This window comes from Eretmochelys imbricata, chromosome 14 (assembly GCF_965152235.1).
Source record: "Eretmochelys imbricata isolate rEreImb1 chromosome 14, rEreImb1.hap1, whole genome shotgun sequence".
Classification (NCBI taxonomy): Eukaryota; Metazoa; Chordata; order Testudines; family Cheloniidae; genus Eretmochelys; species Eretmochelys imbricata.
In genome coordinates, this window is record NC_135585.1 from 9374352 (window position 1) to 9400692 (window position 26341).

Genomic DNA, 26341 nt, shown 5'->3' on the forward strand with positions numbered 1-26341 from the left:
TCCAGCATCACGTGATGCTGGCACGGCTCGAGCCGCCTCAGGGACTCGCCTTCCGACGGTCACGTGGTCTAAGCGCCAACTGGTCACGCCTCCTCCCTTCGTGGAGTCCCGAGGTCTCGCGGCGAAGCAGGGGCTTCTCGCTGTCAGTTGGGTTTTCGCGCCGCCTGCACGTTGATGAAAAGGGGGGTGGAGCGCGTACAGCGTCCTGACGTAAAAACGGAAGGTAGAAATGGGAAGTAATAGAGGCCAAACTTTCTGCAAATGCAAAATAGCCTCATCTCAGTCATCTCGGGGTGGGGGTCCCAGAAGAGATAGTCTTAACTGGCCTCTCCTTAGAAGTGTGGAGTGTAGGTCACATGCTGCCACTGCTTCCTGGCCCTTGAAATCACGCTGGGGGCCCCCCACAATACACCATCAGTGTCCTGAGGGGGCTGGGCTTGCTCACCTGTGCCAGGTTTGGGTGGCAGTAATGAAAGATAGCTGGGTCACATGCTGGAGGAGCACATGTGTAAGAACTAGGTTTGTTGTATGTACAATGGCTGTCTGTGGCCATTCAGAGGCAATCTGGGAGTGCATCCTCAGCTCAAGAGGGAGAGGAGGCTCGCTAGACAGCCAGAAAAGGGCCAGTGAGGAGACTGAGTTGGGTAGGTGGGAAAAGACCCTGGGAAAGAAAGAGTGGGCAGTTTGGGGTCTCTACCCTGCAACCCAATGGTTTAGGGACTTACAGTAGAAGGTGAGAAGGGACAGACCGGAGCCTAGGAGGGGAAGAAGCTGAGCCCAAAAGAAGGGCTAAGGACTGTTTAGGAAGAGGTCTTCCTGGCAAGAGTTTTGGGTACTGGGGAGTGCCTGCTGTCTTCCCAAAATCATGAGCTGCATTAAACATTTTTTTTTCAAATATGATTTGAGTCTTTTGATTAGCCATGAGCTCTGAAGCAGTGCTTCCTCTGTGCCTAGCACAGTAAGGCCTCAGTCCTGATTCATACTTTTGGGTACTACTGCAAAATAAGACTAATTATGCAAAAACTTATGTGTGTGTTTAACTTAATGCACTGTGAAACTTCAGTGAACCACTCATGGTGCATTAAAATCAAGCACATGTGTAAGTTTGCACGTGTCATGGGTCCTAAATAAAATGATATATATGAGAGAAGAGGCAGCATGAGCTAGTGGCTAATGCACTGGATTGAGGCTCAGGAGGCATGTTTCTGTTCCCTATTCTGCCACTAACATGCTGTGTGACACCGAGTCACTTCACCTCTCTATGCCTCACTTTTTCCTCCCACCATTTGTTAGCCGAGTCTGTTTAGAGTCTGCTTCTTGTTATTGTACATTGCCTAACATAATGGGACCTACTATAATATAATATGATAGGGCCTGGGTCAGTATAGTGTAGAGGTCAACCCAGATGGAGTTACTTGCAGTATCAGGGCCTTAAGTGTATAAGAAAAAAATTACTTGTCCCTCATGATTGGACAGGTTGATTTTTGCAAGGCCAGATACATCATATAAGTAAGGTTTCAGAGTAACAGCCGTGTTAGTCTGTATTCGCAAAAAGAAAAGGAGTACTTGTGGCACCTTAGAGACTAACCAATTTATTTGAGCTGTAGCTCACTCAAATAAATTGGTTAGTCTCTAAGGTGCCACAAGTACTCCTTTTCTTTTTATCATATAAGTAATTAATACTATGTATCTATCCTGGGTACTTATCTATCTCCCATTACTTTAGCACTTAAGTGCTTCGCAATCTTCAGTGGTATTTATCTTCACAACAACCCAGGAAAGAGAGGAAAGAAAGTACTATTATCTCTATTTTCTAGTTGGGAAAGTGAGGCACAAAGCGACTTTTAAATTTGAAATTAAAAATAGTTTCATTGTAATGCAATGCGTGTATGTTCATTGCTCTAATGAATTATTAGTTTATTAGTGTGTAGACATGTAAAATGTGGCAATACGTTCAATGGTAATTCATTGTACATATCAATGTATTTGTCTTATGCAACATAAGTATAATGATGTGTTTCCTTTCAGTGATGGGCCTGAATGAACATAGATAGCCTTGAATTCTGAAGGGGCTTTTTGCAATCAGGACCTGGGTTTGGTGACTCTGCTTTCCTTTTGCTCCACCAATGCTAGCTTGTGTGCCATGTATATCAATAAAAGAAAAGGAGTACTTATGGCACCTTAGAGACTAACCAATTTATTTGAGCATGAGCTTTCTGCATCTGATGTAGTGAGCTGTAGCTCACGAAAGCTCATGCTCAAATAAATTGGTTAGTCTCTAAGGTGCCATAAGTACTCCTTTTCTTTTTGCGAATACAGACTAACACGGCTGTTACTCTGAAACCTGTCATTAAGTATATCAATAAAGTTTTCCTTGATTTTAAAAAACAACAACAAAAAAAACCCCAAAACTTTTGCCCCGCCCCCCTGCCTGGCTCATTGCCCGGATGTGGCTCGCTTCCGGGTGTGAGGCCAGCCCGGGCGGCTGTTGCCAGGAGCGGGTCCCCACAGCCCGGGCAGGGAGTGGGATGGATCCGGAGGGTGAGGCGCTGCTGCTGCAGGAGGCTCGGGAGAGCGTCGAGGCGGCGCGGAGCTACCGGCGGGAGCTGCAGCAGAGGCTGCGGGGGCTGCAGCAGGCGCGCAAGCAGGTGGGGCACGGGGGGGGGGTATTGGGAGCGCGGGCCTGAGAGTTGGGGTGAGAGCTGAGGGCGCAGGGGCAGGGCATGAGGTCAAGGGGAGCTGGGCAGGGAGCTGTGAGGGTGGGGCTGTGCTGAGGAGAGGAAATAGGGGGTGGGGTGACTCTTGGAGGGGGCAGGCTAGAGCAGCGTAGGGACACCCCGAGTCCATGGGCTGGAACACACCGCTCCCCTGTCCTGGGACGGTTTCAGATTATGTGGCATCCACGCTTCAATTTAAAACAAGTCTCTGGCCCTTTTGAGGGGAAAAAAATCTGAACATGACCTGAGCGAAACTGATGCAGGTAATTGTTGCCTGCGTCAGACTGAGCAGCTCTGAGATGAGAACTGCCGCTGTTTTGCCAGCTCCAAGAATTAAAAATTAATGAGACGTCCCTCCCTCTCCTGATCATGAGATGTTAAAAATTTGGAGTTTTTATCAACCTTCTGGTTTGGGGGCTTTTAGAGTTCCCGTTTTAAAGTTTTTCTTCTGCAACCTTGAAAGACAGAAATCTGCTTTTAAGAAAAAAAAAATCAAAGCTAAGATTCTCATATAATTGCCTGACTCCATACCCATGCATTCAGACTTGAGTACCCATTATCTGATTTAACTCTTCAGTGTAGACATACTCTGAATGTCTTTGCTTTTTGTAGACCTGAGATACCCCCTTGGTGTTAGTTCATCTTGTGGAGTGGTCTTTCATTTATTTTAAATCTTACAAAATTTTTGTTGTGATCAGATAATTAATTTCCTTGAAACTGATCCCATCACCATAGAAATCTGTTGTAAACCTATGAGGGTTAGTGCCCTGATGTTATGACCAAGTGGAAGATTAATGTTCGTTAATCGCAGTGGTTTTCAAAGTTGTTGTTATTGCAAACTGCTGAAGGTAACGAGCCTCATAGATGCCCCTAGTCCAGAGGTCCCCAAACTGTAGAGTGCCCCCCCGGAGGGGTGGAGGACTGTTCAGGGGGGTGCAGCTGGGCCCCAGGCCAACCCCCATGGGGGGCAGGGAAGGAACACCACCCAGCTCTGCTTCTGGCCCTGGCTGCTGGGCCTGCACCCGGGGCCCCAGCTCCCGGCTATACCCCTGCTCCCAGCTGCTCGGGGGTGGGGGCAGACAGGAGTAAGGGGTGTGTGACCCTGAAAAGTTTGAGGACTACTGCCCTCATCCAAACTTTGTCATCTGAGCTGCAATGGTAGTGCTGCTCATTAACATAAAATATAATGGGACACATGACCGTAAACTTGTGTTAGCATGATGTGTATAACTGCTCTGTTACTTTGGTGGGTGTGACTGCTTAGTTACCTTCACCTTTATTTGTGCCGTTTGTTTCCTCTCCTTGGGTACAGGACTTTGCATTCATTAGTACTGAAACTTTCCTTGTTCCTGCGACTTCAGTTGATCTCTTTGCTGTATGGTTCTGTGCTTGTATGCATTTGTTTCTGTTCCCCTGGACTCACTTTCCAACTGTGGCCTCGGTCATCTGCTGAGTTGGCCACAATTGCGTTTATGCTAACGAGATAGCTGACAAAGGAGGACATGAATCAACCATGCAGGATGCACATGGGGACAAGAGCCTTTGGAAATCTCAAGACTCCAAGACTGGGCTAGAGCTAGCAGGAAACATTTGCTCTATAGACCACTTAGCATTGCAGCATCAACCTCCATTTTTGGAACATTTTACTATAGTATTCAAATCCTTCCTCGAGTCTGTGTGTGTATTTTTACTTTCCAGTATTTTCATCCTCTCTTGTGTTTGCACATTCTTAGCTCTAGCATTGAGATTCTGATACCGATTGAGTTTGTATACGCATCTAAAATGGTAATGCGTTTGGGGGAATAACCATTCTTTTCTGTCGTCCTCCACCCCCGCCTCGTATATACACTGCCAAACACTTCCTTTTTTTCTTAAATACTAAAATAACAAGTGAGGGGAAGCCAAGCTGTGTGGCAGCCGCAGAGGCTCATGAAGATTGCTTGAAGAGGAAATTTACTTTACCTAACCCAAGAGCTTCCTGTGTTGGTTGTCAGTACTTCTAAAGATCTAGAAATTACATCTAAGGCTTGGCTTATGTTGCAGCATTTCCTTATGTGTGTAAATCATAAAAGCACTTCATAGTAGAATGTTTAATTCTCACTTTTAGCTTGTGATTAATTTTTCATGTATTCAAATGTTTCCTTCCTAAAAAAATTATATGCAGTGGGTTCTTAATTGACTTTGTAATAAACGTTTTGTAACAACAACTTTTTCATAATAAAGATTCTTACGATATCCATAGGATCAAATATGGATATAGTGGCATATTCACTATTCACCCTGACTCCTAATAAAAGAAGAAGGGAAACATTCAATGGAACTCAAAGGTGATCGATTTCCAGCTGATTCAAAAACAAAACAAAACTGCCTTTCACGCACTGTGGAGTTGGTCCATGGAACTCCTTGCACCAAGGTTGAGGCAAAAAACTTAGTAAGATTCAAACAAATGATCAGTCACTTAAATGGATAACAAGACTATTCAGAGTTGTAATAGTAAATACAAAAAAAAGAAAGTCTTGGAAGAGATTCAAACCCCCATGCTTCTGGGGTTAAGCCTCTAAATATAGGAGGAAAGAAGAGATTTTTCACTTGGGACAGCATATTTCATAACTACTGAATGCAGGGTTTCTTACTCTTCTGGAGCATCTGGTACTGGACATGACCGGATACTTGTCTGATCTGATTTGAGACTATGCGATAGTCTTCTTGTATCTTAGAAATCGCTTGTTAAAGTTAAATTAGTGACTCAAACACACAGATGTACAGACAGAGTAAACATTGAAACCATTCTCTTTCCTCTCTGTGGAGCTGAATTGTAGGTTTCTCCAAATACTGGCTGGTGATATTTGTGATAGGCCTAATCCAAAGTGCACTGAAGTCAGTGAAGTCTTTCTGCCAACTGCAATGGGTTTTGGATAAGGCCTCTGCATGGTGAAATATTCAAGTACAATGTGGTGAACCAACAATGAAGATCTTTGACGTTAAAATACGCACAGTTATATCTCTGTTCTAATACTGTGTGCTGCAGTGCGGTTCTCATTACTAAAGTGAGTCCAGTGTGTGGGAAGGACCGGCTGCACAAGGAATGGATATTCCATTGTCTTAGTGCTCTGGATGGATGGGAAATACCACACTGCTGCTTAATGTGTTAACGACATGACAGGTCCTGTGCAGTTACCTAAGACACACACTCACACTCTCTCTCTCTCTCTAACTTTCAGTACATAGCCTTAATATCATTGGTTGTAACTCTGTTCTAAAACTTCTTGTGTGTCTGAGCTGCTCTCCTTAATGCACCTGCTCAAGACTAGCAGCTCTGAGGAGCAGCTCATAGGTTACAGTAGTGTCTATGGATGTTCTTATTGAGGATGAACACAAATTCTGCTGAGAGGAGGAATTTCCCTGATTTGAGAACAAATAAGCTGCTAATGTATTTACTTTCCTCAGGAGACTTAAATAGGTTATAGACACTGGAAAGGAAATCTGTTGAGTAAAGTAGAAGAAGCGTTGCCCACTGGTTAGGGCACTAGCCAAGGACTTGTGAGATGTGAATTCAAGTCCCTGCTCTACTACAAACTTCCTCTGTTATGTTGGGCAAGTCACTTATCCTTTCTATGCCTCAGTTCCTCATCTGTACAATGGGGATGATGGTACTTCCTTACCTCACAAGGGTGTTGTGAGAATAAATACCTCAAGATAGAGGTGCTCAGATACTGCAGTAATGAGGGCCACATTTTTATTGTCTAATAGTCCCAGAATAAATTGATTTACTTAATGTGGTCTGGCTTGATTGAATTGATTAAATTTTCAATGTGTCTCATTTGCATTGGGCTATTTTGGCCATGGCATATGTAGCCTGCCTCCTAGTTGGCCAAAGGCATCCTGTTGTCCCCATGATTTGTGACCCTGTTAGTGTAGGCTTATCACTCTTAGGCGTGTCTTTAGTTTGTGTATGGGGAAGATAATTGTCATAAAGGATACTCTCCTCTCTTCCAGTTTCAGTGGCTGTTCTCATTATTTATAATCTTTCTCTAAAAGATTACAAGTCTTACTTTGCTTTCATCGCTTGTCTTTCTGCTTGGGTAGCCTCACTACCTTTTCTCTCCCCTGCTTTGTACCCTTAATCAAATGAGTATCCTACAATGGACAGCATCCTAGTAGGTTTGTTAATTGTCTGAGAGCCTTTGTAAAAGTTGACCTAGCATAGAGCTTTCCACGAGCAAATGCAGGCAATGTGATTCACAATGATAAAGGAATATTTCTTTTCAGCTGCTTACCCTGAATCCTTCTCTTTTCTGTTGTCTTGAGTCAGATCAGAGAGAGCGCAGCTCTGACAAGGGATGTACTTGAGCAGCATTTTAATGATTTAAAAGGGACCCTGAGGAAGCTGCTGGATGAGCGACTAGTGTTATTGCTGCAGGAAGTGGATGTCATAGAACAAGAGAGCATCAAGCCATTGGATGAATGCCAGAAACTAATAGAACATGGAGTCAGTACAGCTGATGACCTGCTCCAGGAAGGTAGGGGGCTGTTTAAAATATACATTCCTATAAGTCTTCTCTTAAAGATTAGTGTAGAACAGGGGTGGGCAAACTACGGTGTTCCAGCTAGGGAGCGGGGTCGGGGGCTTGCCCTGCTCCGCATGGCTCCCAGGAAGCAGCTGGCATAACTCCCCCGCCCCCCCCCCCCCCGGCTCCTACGTAGTACGTGGAGGCATGGCCATGTGGCTCTCTGTGATGTCCCGTCTGCAGGCACCACCCCCGCAGCTCCCATTGGCCGCTGTTCCCAGCCAATGGGAGCTGCAGAGGTGGCACCTGCGGATGGGGCATGTGCAGAGCCACCTGGCCATGTGTCCACATAGGAGCCGGAGAGGGGACATGCTTCCGGGAGCTGCTTGCGGTAAGGGCCACCCAGAGCATGCACCCCTGAGCCCCTCCCACGCCCCAATCCCCTGCCACAGCCCTGATTCCACCCTCCAAACCCCTCAATCCCAGCCCGGAGCCCCCTCTTGTACCCCAAACCCCTCATCCCTGGCCCCAGCACAGAGCCCACACCCCCAGCCAGAGTCCTCCCCACCCCCGTGCCGCAACTGCCTGCCCCATCCCTGATCCCTCTCCTTCCCTCTGAACCCATTCATCCCAGCCCAGAGCACCCTCAACTCCTCATCCCCAGCCCCACCCCAGAGTCTGCAACCCCAGCCGGAGCCCTCACACCCCTCCCCTGTAACCCAACCACCTGCCCCAGCCCTGATCCCCCTCCTGTCCTCTGAATCTCTGTCTCAGCCTGGAGCCCCATCCAGCACCCCAAACCCCTCATCCCCAGTCCCCCCCGGAGCCCTCATTTCCCCCCCTCCCGCACCTCAGCCCAGAGCCCCTTCCCGCACGCTGAACTTCTCATTTCTGGCCCCACCCAAGAACCTGCACCCCCAGCCGGAGCCCTCACCCCATCCTGCACCCCTACCCCCAATTTCATGAGCATTCATGGCTCACCATACAATTTCCATACCCCGATGTGGTCCTCAGGCTAAAAAGCGTGCCCACCCCTCGTGTAGATCATAGTGCATGTTATGATCTGCATGTTTTGGCTGAAATGGGCCTATCCTAAACTAGCACTAGTAAAGGTTTAAAGATCTCTGCAGAATTGGTGGTGGGGTGGGGGGAAACATATCAATTCTCGCTTTTGAGGATCCATATTTTAGCATTTTGGTGTATATAACCCTAGGGTTAAGTATAAATGGGCTGAAGTATGGAATGGTAAAGGGGGAGAGTACCTACTTTCAGAGGTCTATATTACCACAAAGTTAATTTCCAGGCCACCAAAGCAGAAGCAATGTATTGTGTTTGGCCTCTTAAAATAAAATGTATCTCAGATGCCCCCATAAATAACAAAATATTTGTGACAGGTTTCAGAGTAACAGCCGTGTTAGTCTGTATTCGCAAAAAGAAAAGGAGTACTTGTGGCACCTTAGAGACTAACCAATTTATTTGAGCATGAGCTTTCGTGAGGTACAGCTTACTTCATCGGATGCATACCGTGGAAACTGCAGCAGACTTTATATACACACAGAGAATATGAAACAATACCTCCTCCCACCCCACTGTCCTGCTGGTAATAGCTTATCTAAAGTGATCATCAAGTTGGGCCATTTCCAGCACAAATCCAGGTTTTCTCACCCTCCACCCCCCCCCACAAATTCACTCTCCTGCTGGTGATAGCCCATCCAAAGTGACAACTCTCTACACAATGTAAATGTAAATATTTGTGTTGTTTTTGGTACTGTTAATCTGGCAGTTTATTTTAACCCTAGGTGGAACTTCAGTGGCGCATAGGTCTTATGCTAGTCCTTTGCACAGGGGGTAAATTTCACCCTATGTGGTCCAATTGCTTTTGCTCTAGGAGAGAATAAGTTTGGATTTGAGTTTATTTTATATTGGAAAATGAGTTTCTGCCAAAATAGAGTGAATGTTTGTTCCAGCATTTGGGACTGGAGGGAAGCTATTTTGAGTCTGTGGAGTAAAAACATAGTGTACAGAAGTTCAAGGATTATACTGTACTGCCTGTCACTGACCTTTCCCTCCCTCACATCCCATTTATATCTGCAAGGAAAGTCATGCTTTTCTCCAGAAGATTTGCAGTTGGGACAGAAAACAATAGAAGTGTTGAGGTGTCCCGTTAAGGGTGAACTATTCCATATCATTACCAAATATCTAGACACAAAGGAATGTTGCTACTGACTGTGTCCCTGCCCCGGAGAACCTATTCTGTGCCATTTTTCAGCTATGATTGTGCTGGTTGTTTCCTTGCATTGTTTTTGTCTGTCTCAACTTTAACTTTCTTCCACTGTGCTCTCTGGTTTGTGAACTGCAACATATCGTACAGTCTGCTACTTGCACTTGGATGTGAGTTTTGTGCTTAAGGAAGTTGCTAGCTTTGCTGTCTGAATGAAGTCCTGTATCCACCAAAGCAATTTGTTACTTTCCAAATAGTTTCACCTACTCCTGTGAAGCTGGTATTAACACCATCTCCATTTGACCACAGGAGGTGGCATAACTTGCATAAGTCTGGTAAAACCTTATATCAGAGCTCCTGGATCCCTGGCCACTGGTCTACTTCTAATCCACTGGGCCACAGCTGTCTATGTGGACACTGGCAGTAAAAGTTTTGCTATACAGTGGCTCTATTCTGAACTAGAGGGGCCACCTCTGAGCAAGAAGGGAATTCAGTTTTCATGCACATTCAATCTTTTGCTGCCAAATATAGTGTGCATTTTTATTTTTATTTTTTTTTTAAATGTTGGCAACTGTGCACTTGGAACTGGACTGAGCTCACATATCTCCCACAGATCACTGTACACTCATCAGATGATAAACTTGGGAAGAGTCCAAGCTGGATTTAAGCAGAAGTCACTGTAGATATTCCTATAATTTCAGGGGTTGCCACGTAAATGTAGGGGATCAGAGCTGATGTGTTTGAAATGCTTTCTATTTATCTATTTATCTTGCACTGCTCAGACTATCACAGAACGTTACATTTGCAAAAATTAAAAAAAAATTACATTAATGATGATGAGCAGGACCTGATTCTGCGCACTGTTGAACCTGTTATAATTTCTTTGCCAGTTTTAGCTTTTTGAGATTCTAATCAGTAAAGATGCTCTGCCTTTTGATGATGTTTCCCGCTTAAAGTAGTTGAGCTGTCAAGTAGGTGGAGCCAGAGGATAAGGAGCCATGATTTCTGGCATCTGGCCCCAGCTCTGTTATTGTCTGGGACCTCAGTCAAATCACCTAACTCTCTCCTGTGAGTTCCTACAAAGCTCTTTGTCATGAGAGGATGCTATATAGGCATATATTAGTAACAAATAGAATTTCAACACTTGTATCTTCCAGCTAAGTGTCTTGCAGGAGCATTGAAAACACTGACCTCCCCCCCCCCCCCCCCCCCCACTGGTTGTTCTCTTCAGCACTGGTTATTCTTTGATGTGAAGAATGTTTTTCTTGAGCATTTTTCATATCAGGAACAATTTTTTTTATTCTTTCATTCCAGGAGAGAGTGTCATCCATGAGGTCATGGGAGAGCAGAATGAAAACCTGTGCAACTTTACAAAAAAGGCTTTGCACATTCAGCTGGATAGGTAAGAGACATCAATCTGGTGGGGGGATTTGAGAATTCAGCAAGGAACACGATTGACATGCCTCTCCATAGGGGTTTTTTTTGTTTTTGTTCCTTTTTAAGGCAATGAACATTAGGGGCTTTTATTTCAAAGGTTTATTTCAGGCTTTGCTGTCCCACTTACATATAGATTCTGATAGGGGTTGGCCTTGATAATTCAAGTAGTGTTCAGTCCTCAGATGGTCTCTCTTGAAATATGAACTGTCTGTTTGCAATTGTTTTCATCAATCCCAATGAAAGAGAAGAGATTACTGAGACACAGACAACATCATTAGGCCAAAAATATTAGCTACTTCCTCAGTCTTTTAAGTCTGAAATCTGGAATTCCTTTAATGTTCTAATTTTTAAAACCAGTCCCTTGAAGTATAGACTTAAAAAAATAATCAATCCCACATGTGTTGTCTTTTAAGTGTATCGCTGAAATAGAATTGTATACAAGCTGCTCCCTTACATGTTAGCAATTTTTCTTTCCTTAGCTTGCCAGAAGTGCCCGCCTTGGTTGATGTGCCTTGTTTATCTGCCCAGCTGGATGACTGTCTTCTTACTATAGTGAAAAATCAAATCTTCAACCATGGGACTGTAGCATCTCGGCCACCTGTACAGATAGAAGAACTTACTGAGAAGCCTGGCGGTATCCTAGTCCGGTGGTGTAAGGTGAGTAAATCTCTTGAATGAATGTAACTCAGATTCTCTTTTAGACCCTGTTTCAAAAAAAATAAAAAAGGTATTCTTTCTCAAAAGAAACTGAACGTCACTTTCACTTCTTTCTCCGTCAAGGGAATCATCTCCTTCTGACTTGGGATTTAAAATATACCGGAAGAAATTGTATGTTACGGTCCGATCCAGGTGCACATAATGATAGATTTTGAGGCACAAGTGTGTGTGGAGGAAGACCTTCACATGAGAATCCAACCCCTAGTCTGCTTGGTCTGGCACTGGGCTACCTATTTGCTTCTCCCAGTATCTGCCAATTAGTGCAACAGGTCTGTCTACAACCTGTTGTGTAGAAAAGCCAGCAGAGGTAGCTGAAAAAACTGCACACTCCTCCTCTCTTCTTGGGCCAAACTGTTGGAAATGGAAGAGGCAGCAGCTTACCTCACCCAGCCTTCCCCTCCCCAAAAAAACAGCCTACAACACTTCCCACTAAACAGATGAGTGCTACAGAAATATGACACTATCATCTAAATAGCAATTGCAGAAACAGGTCTTAGTGTCACATGTTTGTCAGAAGCACAGATTGACACAGAAATAAACATCTTGTAGAATCCATACTTGGTGGTGGTATGTATTACAGTAGGTAATTGCAGATAGGGCTCCATTGTGCGAGATGCTGTATCAACAATGGAAAACTGCCATTGATTTCCATGAGGCCAGGATTTCACTTATAGGGATAAACAGTCCCTACCCCATTAAACTTATGCACCCTTAAATATTTGAGTACTCTGGTAAGTACAGTGGGTGAGTAAAGAAACTCAGATTTTGTATCAGACACTTGGCTAATTGCTTTCTTCAGTTTTCAGAAGGCATTCCTTTTTTATTCAATAAATCAAAGATATGGTTGCTAGGACCATACATATTTAAGTTGCTGCTGGATGGCTCTATCTTCCTTGCCATTCCTCCCCAGAAGTATGAAAGAATGTTGTGTTTTGGCTGCTGTTTTAACAAAGACCAACCATTGGTCACCTTACCTTGTGAAGGACAAATGTTGGTAACTTGCACTGCTACTGGGATACATTGTAGTTCAAAGAAATCCAGGGAAGAAATGGTCATGATCCCTTGTTAATGGAATAAATGTCTGTTTAGGTGGATGATGACTTTATACCACAAGACTACAGGCTTCAGTATCGCAAGAGTACTGCCAATCACTTTGAAGATGTGTATGTTGGCTCAGAGATGGAATTCATAGTACTACATATCGACCCAAATGTTGATTACCAGTTCAGAGTCTGTGCCCGGGGTGACGGACGCCAGGAATGGAGTCCATGGAGTATTCCACAAACTGGCCGTTCTACATTAGTTCCTCATGGTATAAACTTTTGTTGTTAGTCTTCTGAAGCTTATAGTGTGTGTGAAAAAAACATAACGTGCTGTAGATTATGAGGAGCTGTTTGCTGTCTGAAGACAATGGAGTTTCCTGCCTTGCAATATATGGAATTAAATGTGTATCTAAATAATACAAGGTAATTAGATACATACCCTTCTACAGTTGGATTCTTTGCTTAAATTTAACTGCAGCTAGTTCTGTAGCACACATGGTAGCTATCAAGCTGATGCTTGGGCTGGAGCAGTGCCTGCACTTGGAAAATGCCAGTGTGAGATTCTGTTCTGTGTTTCATGAAGAATTTTAAATCACATCTGTCATGCCTGTTGTGTCAGAGCCTGTTTTCAGGGGTTTTCTACCTACAACCAATTCAAAAGGGAAGTAATGAGAAATGGAGCATTAACTATTTTCTGGCTTTCCTCAAGGATTTCTGGTTTCTGTAATAGCCTGGGACTTTGCTTTCCTTGAGGGTGGAAAGTTAGGAATTCATTTCTCAATGGAAGCGTATCTCATTGTGATGTTATTTAGACAAGTACTTGAGGGGTTAATAAGACACACTGAATGACAAACTGAAGATCTTTCCTATTTTTTTCCCTCATTATTATAGAAAATCTACATCCAATAAGTTTGTAAATGTCTATAAGGCTAGTTCTTAAACTGGCTGGAAATGAGAGAAATGCCAGTTTATCTTTAGTCCCAATTAATTTTATAAGAAAACTGTGTAATATACATTTTTGTCACTTCTTTGTAAGTGATCATAGCCAAGAGTCAAATGCAGGTTAATCTTTTTGGCAACAATCACAATATTGCAGAAAAATGCCTCATTTCTCTCTCACTCCTTTTGCACATCAATGAGAGGTTAGACCCAGAGCTTTGGTAACGTGACTCTAACTTGCACGTGAAGTAAAAAGACTGGATGCAGCCAACGGAAGCTCCTTCCCCACATGATAGCCAGTGAGGTAATTCATGTTTTTGTTTTTGTTTTAAGAATGGACAGCAGGTTTGGAGGGTTACAGCCTGAGCAGTCGAAGAAACATAGCACTTCGAAATGATTCTCAGTCATGTGGTGTGCTCTACTCCAAAGCTCCTACTTACTTCTGTGGGCAGACATTAACGTTCAGGCAAGTACATGCTATATTGCCATTGCATGAGGCACTTACGCAAACGGAATTTCCTGTTTTGTCTCATTTTGCTACCGCTGTGTTGTACAGTGAACTCAAGCCTCACTGTGCCTCTGAGTTGTAAACTCCCAAATCACTGACTTAGTGGTGTGTACATAATACGCAGTCCAATTTGTGTGTGAAGCCTGACCCTTCCTCTTTTTGCTTCCACCTCCTAGTTCTTCAGGACAAAGTCCAAGACCCTCTTGTAGGATCCATCCTTACTTAAAACAGGAGCTGAAGTGCTCTATTCCTTCCTCAATGAGATCCCCAAATTAGCCTAGACTGAGTGGACCTGTGGTATGTTTAGAACTTTTTTTGGCGCGTCTCAGCAACTGCTCTGACCTGATCTAAAGCCCATTGGTATTCTTCCATTGACTCCAGTGGGCTTTGGATTAGGTCCCCTAAACAGTAACCTCTGTCTTTCCCAACCTTCCCGATTCTTCTAGGACTGTTGGAGCTTTGTTTTCCTGTGACAGTGTAAGAATGGCTAATTGACAGTGGAGTAAGTTCTCAAAAAGATACCACCTCCAGCATAATTATAGCTCTGGTCAGATGACTGTTGTTCGCCATCTGTAGAAACTCCTGAGGGGAAAAGGTAGCTTGGGGAACTTACTTTCAGGGTTAAGAATTTAGTCCGGCACAACAGTGAGATTAGAAACCTTGGCAGCTTTTCTGCATTGAGCCCTTCCCTTGAGATGATGCTGTTCAGCTGGGGAAGAGGAGAGTCCCTTTAGAGATGTCTCGTCTGCCAGGCAGTGTCAGTTGTGATTGTAGATCTAAGAGACATAGCCATAGCTTTTCCCCAACTTTCTCTTATTACACAGACTGACAGTTTTTGTGTAATAGGCTTGACAATCCTGCTGCAAACTCCGCTTGTAGTTTAGGGGGTGTGATTATGGTGTTTATCCATGTAGCTTTCTAGATGAAGTTACATTAACCCTAACCCTGAAACTTGGATTCTGTTGGCTTTGGTTGGTCATAGGGCATGGGCATATTCAACTGTCCATTGTCTGCCATGGATGCAAAGGGCTCCAAAATTCCATCTCAAATAAAACACCAGGCTTAATATTGCTTTGTACAAAAGCATCTCTGCTATTAAATGCAGAGCTTTGAGGCTTTCCCTGGTTCTGTTTCACACCAGTGTCTTACCTTTTCATATTGATAATGGAGATGAAAATGCTTTTGATGTGCAGTTTTTTGTAGTGTGGATTTTGCTCCTTCTCTTTTAGGAAAGATCATGTTTCTATATCACAGAGCACTAGGCCACATGTGTCTGCAAAAGATTTGATGGAACAGGTGTTTTTTTAAGAGAATCTCGAAAGTTAGAAAATAGGTTGTGTTACTTTCCCCAATCCCCACAAGAGCTTCCCATTTCAAAGCATATATTAGATTCTGCTAGTTCACGAGATGCAATACTTAGCATTTGGCTTTATCCATCTGTTTCAGCAGTACATTCACAAAGGGATAACCAGCCTCCTGGATAGAAACGGGCAAGACTCATGTTACAGATAATCTTCTTGTCATATATTCAGGAGGCATAATAGCCTCTCCAGTGAGTAGCAAAGCTGTAATAAAAACAGCATTTCGTATGTCCCCTTCTTAGAACTAGATCTCTTTGATTGGAGTGTCACCAACCAAGACATTTAGATGAGGCTATAATTGGAGGTATGATGTAATTGGCCTGGGCCAATGTTATTCCCAGTTCTCTGCTGCCCCCATGGAGCTGTGCTTGGAAGGGATGGTGAGAGATTCTCTAGGGTGACCACCCCCTGCTCTTCAGACTGCAGTTGTTCGTAATGTTTATACTTGCAGTAGGAAGGCAAGAATAGTCCAGCTGCGCTAGCAATTCAAGATGATACAGCAGAGTAAATGAGGCTGTCTGACAGGCAACACAGTGTGCACTGGTGACTCTGGTAGGTTTAGCCTAATCTACATGCAGCTAATTCATAAATAAGTGCATATGATGGATGGTGGCTTGTGCGTCTTTGTTTTGAGATTAATGGAAACTGGGGAGTGTTCGATTTCACTAACTATAAAAACCTATGGTTGATCTTGTACATCTGTCTACTCCCTGCAGTTACAAGGAGAGGACATCTTGTGGGCTGCATGCTGCCCTCCAACAAAGTGATGATATGGAATTTAAAACATGGTCTGTTAAATAGTATTTCTACTGCATGTTCTAGATACACTTAACAACTCCAGGTTACAAGTTCTCCAAAACTGCAGAGAAAAATAGTCCTCCTAAATATGGATTCTAGATCAAATGATTTTCATTAGTAAAATGAATAGCAGTTTACCCCTGAACACCACTGAAACTTTCATAGCTAAATCTTTCTAAAAGTTATATATATAGGACTCCTCCTGTCTAGGGCTGTGCTTCCTGGGATGGTTTGCTGCTGGAATTGACAAAAATATTAAGTTAAGAAATAGTGTCCTGCACCAAACCCATGGGCCTGTTAACAATTTAAGCTTATCCCCTTACTGGGGTGCCCAGCCTGCCACCATGCCCATGGTGCTTATACTGTGTGTGTTGGCATATTATGTTTGTAAGAATTTCTACACAGTTGCCTTTAAGTCCAATTGTTCTGTCCTGCTGATTGTGCGATGGCTCTGTCTTCCCTCTACTACTAGTCTAGCTTCTTTCTGTGATCTGCTCAGTCACCTTGCATGAGGTGATTGATCTAAGCCATGGATCACTTATTTGAAAATGGGTTTTAAATTTACAGATAAGCTAGTGCAATTGGTCAGCTTTGTTATGAAAACATACATATTTCCAGACAAAAAAAATCAGAGATGCTGCATTAACTGGAGGGGCAAAGAATTGATATTCTCTAATGTACAAAGTTACGATATCTGAACATTTCTAAGTTAATATTTATAAAACTGCAATAATGACTAGACCTAATGAAAACAAACTATAGCAGATGAGAATTGTAAACCTTATCTAATGTTCTTTTGTACAATTAGTTCTCATTGTGGATCAATTCATAATGCACAACTTCAAGACACTTGGATTTTTGTTTTCTTAGCTGAAAGCTATGTTATAAAGCAATCTCAGTGATGATTTCCAGAGAACTGAAAAGCCTGATAGAATAGGAGAGTACAACATGGTTCCAATTTGGAGTTCTCCTGTACATCCTGACGGAACTAACTAGTAATTCATAAAATATAAAAAAAGGGCTTTATTAATTTCCAATTCTTGAAGCTGCTGTTGCATCTTTGTAAAGTTGGACAAATCATAGAAATGTAGGCCCTCAAGAGGTTATCAAGATGAGCTTCCTATCCTGTGGCAAGATCAAGTATATTTGGACCATCCCTGTCAGACATTTGTCCAGCCTGTTCTTAAAGACCACAAATGATGCAGATTCCAGGACCTCTCTTCAAAGCCTATTCCAGTGCTTAACTAGCCTTACAGTTAAGTTAAATATTAAGAATAACTTTTAAATTTCCCTTACTGCAGATTAATCCCATTACTTCTTGTCCTACCTTCAGTGGACAGCACAGCCCGTAATATGTGTGAAGACTTATCAGTACCCCCCCCAGTTTGTTTTTAAGACTGAACATGCCCAATGTTTTTTCCTTTTCTCATAGATCAGGTTTTCTAAACCTTTTATCACTGTTATTGCTCTTCTCTGGACTCCCTCTAGATTGTTCACATCTTAACATGTGGTGTCCAGAACTGGACACAGTACTCCAGCTGAGGCCTCACTAGTGCCAAGTACAGTAGGACATTTACTACATAACACTCCTTTAACCCAGAATATTTGCATTTTTTTTTTTTGCAACTGCATCACATTGACTCTTATTCAAATTGTGATCCACTGAAGCCCCTAGATATTTGCAGCACTACTGCTGCATATCTCGGGGGCTTTCAACCTGTGAACCTCTGGGGGTCCAGACTATGCCTAAGATTTCCAAAGGGGTCCACACCTCCATACAAAAATTTTTTAGTGATCTGCAAATGGAAAAAAGTTTGAAAACCCCTGGCATATGATTTTGCTTAAGTGTAGTACCTTGGTCTGGTCTTTCATCTCATTGAATTCAGATCAAGTCTCCAATTGGTCTAGGTTCCTTTGAATTCTAATCCTTCTCATTCTAATTGCATCCCATCCCAGATTAGTGACCTCCCCAGATTTTATACGCATACTCTCCCTTCCATTATCCAAGTCATTCATGAAAATATTGACTAGTACTGGACCCCTGCCCACACAATACATCCTTCACATTTGCCAGTGAACCACTGACAACTACTTTGTGCACCAACCTTATAGTAATTTAATCTATACTACATTTTTCTGGTTTGCTTATGAGTGTGTCAAGTGGGACTGTGATAAAAGCCTTACTAAAATCAGTATCACATCTGCTTCTCTCCCACCATCCTCTAGGAAATTAACCTTGTCAAAGAAGGAAATTAGGTTGGTTTGGCATGATTTGTACTTGAGAAATCCATGCTAGCTATTTCTTATAACCTTATTATCTTGCTGGTGCTTATAAATTGTTTGTTTAATAATTTGGTGCAGTATCTTTCCAGGTGTCAAAGTTAAGCTGACTGGTCTGTAATTCCTTGGGTTCTCTTTGTTCCTCTTTTTAAAGGTAGCTACTATGTTTGCCCTTCTTCAGTCCTCTGAGACCTCATCCGTCTGCCATAAGTTCTCAAGGAACTAGCTGAAGCAATCATCTTTAAGTACCCTGACAACTTTAATACATCTAACTTATCTAAATATTCTTTAACCTGTTCTTTCCCTATTTTGGCTTGTATTCCTTCCCCCTTGAATATTAATTGTATTAAGTATCTGGTCACCATTAAATGTTTTGATGAAGACTGAAGGCAAATAAGCATTGAACACCTCTGCTGCCTTGATGCCATAAGTTACAGTAACTCCTCGCTTAACATTGTAGTTATGTTCCTGAAAAATGCTACTTTAAGTGAAACTATGTTAAGCAAATCTAATTTCTCCATAAGAATTAATTTAAATAGCAGGGGGTTAGGTTCCAGGGAAACTTTTTTCGCTGGACAAAAAAACCCTTTTTAAAATAAATAAATATATATATATACACACACACACACAGTATAAGTTTTAAACAAATAATTTATTACTGTACACAGCAATGATGATTGTGAAGCTTGGTTGAGGTGGTGAAGTCAGAGGGTGGGATATTTCCCAGGGAATGCCTTACTGCTAAATGATAAACTAGCATTCGGCTGAGCCCTCAAGGGTTAACACGTTGTTAATGCAGCCTCACACTCTACAAGGCAGCACAAACGGAGGGAGGGGAGACAGCATGGCAAACAGAGACAGACTCACACCCTGTGGGTGGGAGAGAGATGCACATTTCCCCTTTAAGGATGCTGACCCCACTCTAAGTACATTGCCTTTTAAAGTAGATCAAGTTGAGATAGCTGCTGCTGCCAGCAAGCTTCCTCTGTCCTGAGCCCTGTCCTGTCCCCCCCACGCTATGGAGATAAGGTTGTTGGGGGGGGTTAGGGGGACACCCTGACATTAGCACTCCTCTTCCCCCCACCCCCCTGCACAGCAAGCAGGATGCTCCCGGGAGCAGCTCTTAGGTAGATTGCAGGAGCAGCACACGGCAGTGGGGGGGGATGACAGCTGTGGTGCCCAGCAATTGATAGTGTGCTGGGTGGCTGCCACACAGGGAACTTAGGGGAGCAGGGAGCTGATAGGGGGGCTGCCGGTCCATGCTGGTTCCAAGCCCCCACCAGCCAGCTCCAACAGGCTGTTCTTCCTGCAAGCAGTGGACAAAGCAGGCGGCTGCCAAAGAACATTATATGGGTGCATTGTGCAACTTTAAACAAGCATATTACCTAATTGATCAGCGAGGTAACAACAAAACAAGGTTAACCGGGATGACTTTAAGTGAGGAGTTACTGTATTAGCTGTCTCAGCTCCAGTAAAAACCAATCCCCACCAAAACAGGGCAGGTTGCTTTTTCAAGAATGCTCAAGGGATTTAGGAGCTTAAATCCTGTTGGTTTTAAAATGACTTTGCCACTTAGGAGTCTGTTTCTTTGAAAGTCAACATAAATCACATGGACTTTCTTGAAAATTTTACCCAGCATCTTTAAGCAGCAACGAAGAGTAACAGAGGTAAATGTATGATTCACAGGACAGAAAAACACACATCCATTTATAGAAGTATCTTTAAACATATAGCTTCTATGGCCTCCCTCCCTTTATAGGCCTGATTATTAGCCTTTGGCTGGGATGTGGACATTAGGTTTTAATGGTTCATCCATAAACACAAGTCTGTTTGGTTGATCATTGAAAAAGTCTCACTATCTGTTCTTTATCAAAATCATAAATTCATTTTGGCAGAAGCCAGGCTTGCAAATTACTTTTCCTGTTACTTGTTTTAAGATTCTGCCCCCACCAGAGGCATGGTCTCTCTATCCAAAGAAAGTTAGCAGGATGAGTTAGGTTCCCACAATTGTTAAGGGAACCTGCTAATCTTTATAATAAAAGCTAGAGAAACAGCCTGCAACTGTCAGTACATTCTCACCCTGAGGGATTGAGCCATGACCCAACATAGGGCTTCATATTAATAGGGCTAAATGGCTGGTCAGTTCCTTAGTGACAGTCACTTTAAAATAACTTCTAATAAAGATTTGAACTATGGTAAAAGTACAGAAAGCTCAGAAGTTATGTAGTGGCAGCTGGCTGGCTGCCTGCCTCTGAGCACCTTGGTGCCCATATCGTGGGCTTATTTTCAATACCCTAACAATTGACATTTGCAAATATCAGGTACAAGTCTATTCACATTAACAAATTTCTATTGTCTCTCTGCAGTGACTTACCCTTTTACAGTTGACTAGCACCACTGCTCCTACATTTCCTTTCAAATAGATGAATGGCAACTCCTTAAAAGTGTATTATGTTAATCTGATAGAGATTGCACCTTGTTCTTCTGCAGGATTTCTTCCTCCTCTTGTCATGGATATCATCTGTATTAAACCCACTTTCAATCCCTCTATTAGAACTTAAGTCAGGGTTATGTTCTGAGTCCCTTGTAAGGAGCTTTTGCTGAACATTAGGCCTTCTGTACCTGCCAGAAATGGAGCTTTGTGCCTTAAAAATGTGATGTTGACAGTTTGGTAGACAGTGACTAAATTTGTGATTCTGCCTGGACTGGTACAAATGCTAATAGATGGGACAGCCAGAGTAAAGCCATGTTCCACAACTATTGAAAGTGGTGGGCCACAGGCTACATCACTAGGGGGAACATCAAAAAAAAAGTGAAAATTTGAGGATTGTGAGAAAAGATACATCTGTAACCTCTCTGCTCGATGAGCATTTGCTACAGGCTGAAGAGAAGTATATGGTGAAGCTCATCTTAAGGACCTACATGATCAGTTACTCAGCAGAAGTGGTCTCAAAGTTCAGGTGAAATTGTGGTGGAAACCTTGGGGCCATTGTAAAGAGGTCCTTTATGATAAGGTAGTGCTGATTAGGTATGAACCTTGGTGCAGTTTTTACTGGTTTTTGTTTATTTAAAACTTCAGAATTTAACAAAACTTTCTTTGTCATAGAATCGAAACAGTTGGTCAGCCAGACAAACGAGACAGTATAGGAGTGTGTGTGGAACAGCAGAATGGCTATGATTCTTTACAGCGAGATAAAGCAGTATGCATTAGTACAAATGGTGAGCTTATTAATAGTGTACTGTTGAATATTATCTACTTGTTTATGAAGATCTTGGCTGTCTCTTGTACATTGTGTGCTTTTTAACATCTTATTTATCCCTAACTGCTAGATCTTTTGCTGAAATGGTGTTACAGCTTCCAGCAACCTGAGCAATCGAATTCTATGTTGTTCGAAATGAACCACATCGAAGTATACTTGCGGATCTTGAAACATTCACAAATTCGCTTAATACTGTGTATGCTATAGCAACTTGCATGTGTTGTTTTAAGACTTCAAAAAAAAATCAACTCATTTCCCGAGACTAGTGCCCATTTAGGAAAACCTGCTTGGAGCTGGGCTTTCCTCTTACTGACTGCTACTGTTGAAGCCTGCCCTGTGTCTCGTGTATTAGGTAGATTCATGGAGGATAGATCCATCAGTGGCTATTAGGCTAGGAATGCAACCCCATGTTCCGGGTGTCCCTAAATTGGTGCCTACCGGAAGCTGGGACTGGATGACAGTTGATATGGATGGATCGCTTGATAAATAGCCTTGTTCTGTTCATTCCCTCTGATGCATCTGGCACTGGCCACTCTCAAGACAAGATACTGGTCTGGATGGATAGACCATTGGTCTGAAGCAGTGTGGCCATTCTTATGTTCTTTAAAAAAAAAAAAGTACAATGATTTTTACTAAAGGTTACGTTGATAAAAGAACAGTACAACTGGTAAGCTTCCATCTTATTAATCAATTACCCAAAACCTTGCCAAGCACCACTCAAATATCTAAAGAGAGTCCCTGCCCTGAGGCACTTACAATGAAAGAATTAATGGTACTGACAACTTTCCTACCTTGATGTTGCAGTCAGTCCATGATAAGCAAATGCACTGGAGATAGGAAGCGGTCCTATCTTTGATAATTAATCCTTGTCTACGTTTAATGCTTGTCTAACTCTCTGTATTTAACTTAATTAAATATTTAAGAGCTAATTTCTGTTTTATCACTGAAAAGTCAATGGTTAATAGTTTGGGATAGGAGGGTAAGTGAAAACATTTTTAAGATGATTGTTTCCTGATGTGTATAAGGAATGTAATAGTGGAGTTCTAATGCGCTTATGTTTCAGCTAATACATTTGCTTATTATGCTAGTGCACAGTGTCACAGGAGCTGCTTAAAATGTTTTGTCAATACCACCTATTCTGTTTTTGGGAAGAGCTAAGAGTTGTAAAGAATTGGTATAGCTGTTACAAAGTTTCGTTATGATTTTACATGTCAGTTTTCTTTGGGTTTGAGTAGTGAGCAAATCAGGTGATGACCTGAATTCTTGGGGGGGGGGGGGGGGGGAATGTGCTGGGGCTTCATCAGTGGTACAGCCAATGTCTGCCCCTAACCATTATGTACTGTAAGAAATAATGTTTACATCTCTTGACTGTTTCAGGGGCAGTATTTGTAAATGGCAAAGAGATGACAAACCAATTGCCTGCTGTTACTTGTGGATCAACTGTGACATTTGACATGGAAGTTGTGCATTTAGGTCCCAACAACAACGAGGGAGGAAACTCCAAACTCAGAGTAACCATCAGTTCTAACAACAGGGAAGTAGTTTTTGATTGGGTACTTGATCACTCATGTGGTTCTTTATATTTTGGATGTTCATTCTCCTACCCAGGCTGGAAGGTGTTAGTGTTCTAGCCTCGCTAGTTGTTCGCTGTAAATTTTAAAAGTTGAATTCATTTTTCCAGCTTTTAGTATCTAACTTGGATTTAACAAAACTTGTCTTTACATCACTTGAAGGTCACTATGTTGTACTTAAATTCATTTCAAAATAATGGAAAACATGATCTATTACTCTATAAAAAGCTAAACAGGCAATTAATTTCATACAGCCTTGGAATAAAAACTGGAAAAACCTCAGGGTACATATATTGAATGGAATGAACTTTGTTTACTGCTGCTGTTCTGTGAAACAAGCCTGTAACACTTTTGGCTTAGGGTTAACGGTCCAAAGTTTTATCTATCCCACCTACAATAAGAGCAAATGACCTTAGTAAATTTCAGATAGACTTGGTTACAAAATGCTGCAGCTTAAACTTTAAGAAGTCAGAACTGTCGTGGTTCTGCCTAATACATTTTCTTCTGGCTGTGGTACGGTTTGTCATCATTCCCCCAAAATAAGAATGTCTGAGCCTTAAGTATGTTGAAATATGTAGTCAGGCTGTTAAGTGTCATTTCTTTACCAATGTGCTTTACCTTCAAATACTGAACAGTATTTTGTGTGTCTTCTGGAATAAGTTTGATAAACCACATGGACCATGCTTAAGACCCCGCTTTAGTACCATGAACTCTGGAACTTAAATCAAACCATAAAGCAAAGAATGATAACTTATTTTCTTGCTCTATTATAACAAAGTGTAGTAGTATAGGAATTTATTATGAATTTGAACAGGGTAGTTATAAATGACTGGGTAACCGTATTAAACTAGGCCTGTTTCTAGTCCAGAGACTATTAGTGTTACTTGGGTTTACAAGAGCATGTTAACAAGAAAGTGTTTAGAGCCCTAAAATACAATAAATATATTAAAAAACCTTTGCTTACCTCAAAAGCAAATATTATTTATATAAAGCAATTGTGGCAGTTTTTTTAAATACGGGTGGTGATATAGAACATCGTAAGACCTTGCCCTATTCCTTTCATTTAAATATACCCATGGCTGTGGTAGCTACAGATGCCCCATATCCTAGTCTCAAATAAAGTTACCCCATTTGGGCTATGCATTTTTCCTGTCTTCACCGTGAAAGGATGTAAGAGAAGCAAGTTAATTTTAAGACGGGCAACAATTAGGGGCATGGAAAAACTCAGATGGGAGGGATTATTCACATTAGAGAACATGTTGAAAGTGGGAAGAAGCTAAAGTAGGAACTTTTATTCCCGTTCTTGTTACACATGAAATATATTAATGTAAGTGAAAAGTAGAAATTTCAAGTAGATACCAAAACTCTCCTCAGCCACCATAGAACTAGATTAAGATTTACTGTGAAAAGAAGGTGAGAATTAAGAATCAGCTACAGGTAATACTCATTATGAGATTTTTGGATCCTCAAACTTCATCATATAAATCGTTCATTGGGGATTAGGAGGCAACTTTGTCTGGGAACAGGTTAAGTGCAGGATTTCTTCCTTTGAAGCAGCTGATAGAGGACATTTCGTGTACTGGATTAAATGGACCACTGATCTGATGCAATTTTTTTTTAACATAATATAGTTCATCTATATCTAGGAAAGTGCTTTTGAAGACTATTCATGTAGTATCCCAATTTACAGCAGAACAGAGTGTACAACTTGCCAATAGTCAAGTTAGCACTGAAGCTGGCAGCAGAACATAAGTCTGTTTCATATGCCCATGCCTTAACCACTGGATATTACTGACCCCTTTCCCCGTGACTTAGGTAGTGGGTGTGTATGATTAACCTACATAAAACTCGACTTCAAGCAAAGACAGAAGGGTATTCACTCTGAGGCAAATGTACACCTCCCTCTTCTGGTGAAAGGGCTGGTAAGAATAGGTAACTATCAAAAGATAAAATGGAGATACATTATATAGGGCTTTGTTCACACAGTTCAGTATACTCCTATCTGAGATAGTTCTCTGTCAGCTTGTTCACAGTACATACTACAAACCAGTTTAAAAAAATTTAATCTGTAGTAAGGGCTGGTACAGTTGTACAAGATTTGAGAAATGTCCAGCATGGTAAACTAGCCCCTGCACTACTGCAACAAACCTCACTCTCCAGCTTTTAGGGAGGGTATAATTGAGGTCAAATCAGTCTTACCGTAGATCACAAAGTTTAAGTAGATAAGTCACTTAGATTAAAACCCATCTTTTGCTGTTATCCAAAATGTCAGCTTCCAGCTGTTTGTAAAGACAGCTTTTGTGATCATCTACAACAAATCTAACAGCATGAACTACTAGATAGGTACTCTTCAAACATCAAAGTACTCACCTGTACTGTTAATCCTTTTAAAGAACCTTATTACTGTGGCAGGAGCTTCTCCAAAACAATTAAAGGTTTCAGCAGATTGAAGGCTTGACACTTGCAACTGCTTCAAAACATGTTCCACATCTAAATACGAAAGTCATGCAAAACAGCTTGTTGTAAATACAAAACTGCTTATGAAACTTTGAAAGTATGTTCTCTGAAGCCATAATACTCACTTACCTCAATGACAGATGTTTGTCTTGTGAAATTATTTTTTAAAAATAAAAGTTGATCCCTGAACTCTGTGCATGTCTGTTAATTGTTAGCACTGCTTATATTGCTCTCCTCACCCCGCACTCCGGAATACACCTCAGCATCTGTTCAAACTAAGTATGGAAGAGCCCTATACTAATAAGTCCATAGATCAGATGACCAGCATAACCAGGTCTATCCATAAACATGTCTACTCAGATCAAGTGCAGCTTTACTATTATCCTTTCTGTATGAGTTAAACAAACACATCTTAGTTCTTTTCTAGTTATTTTCACAGGACCTGCTACTGAAGTGTACATTAACACTGTTGTTGATTCTTCCCTCTAACCTCAGAAGTGCTACTGTTGGGAAGAACAAGACAA

General features: G+C 42.0%; 1 protein-coding gene across 1 annotated transcript; it reads left to right on the forward strand.

The window, feature by feature from the left end:
• Nucleotides 1-2447: 2447 nt before the first annotated feature.
• On the forward strand, nucleotides 2448-26006 carry CRLF3 (cytokine receptor like factor 3). The gene is made up of 8 exons (XM_077833357.1): nucleotides 2448-2648; nucleotides 7030-7237; nucleotides 10761-10848; nucleotides 11363-11540; nucleotides 12690-12912; nucleotides 13916-14048; nucleotides 21636-21748; nucleotides 23167-26006. Exons 1-8 carry the CDS (start codon nucleotides 2448-2450, stop codon nucleotides 23418-23420), a joined length of 1398 nt encoding a protein of 465 aa, XP_077689483.1. The 3' UTR covers nucleotides 23421-26006.
• The last annotated feature ends 335 nt before the right edge of the window (nucleotides 26007-26341 follow it).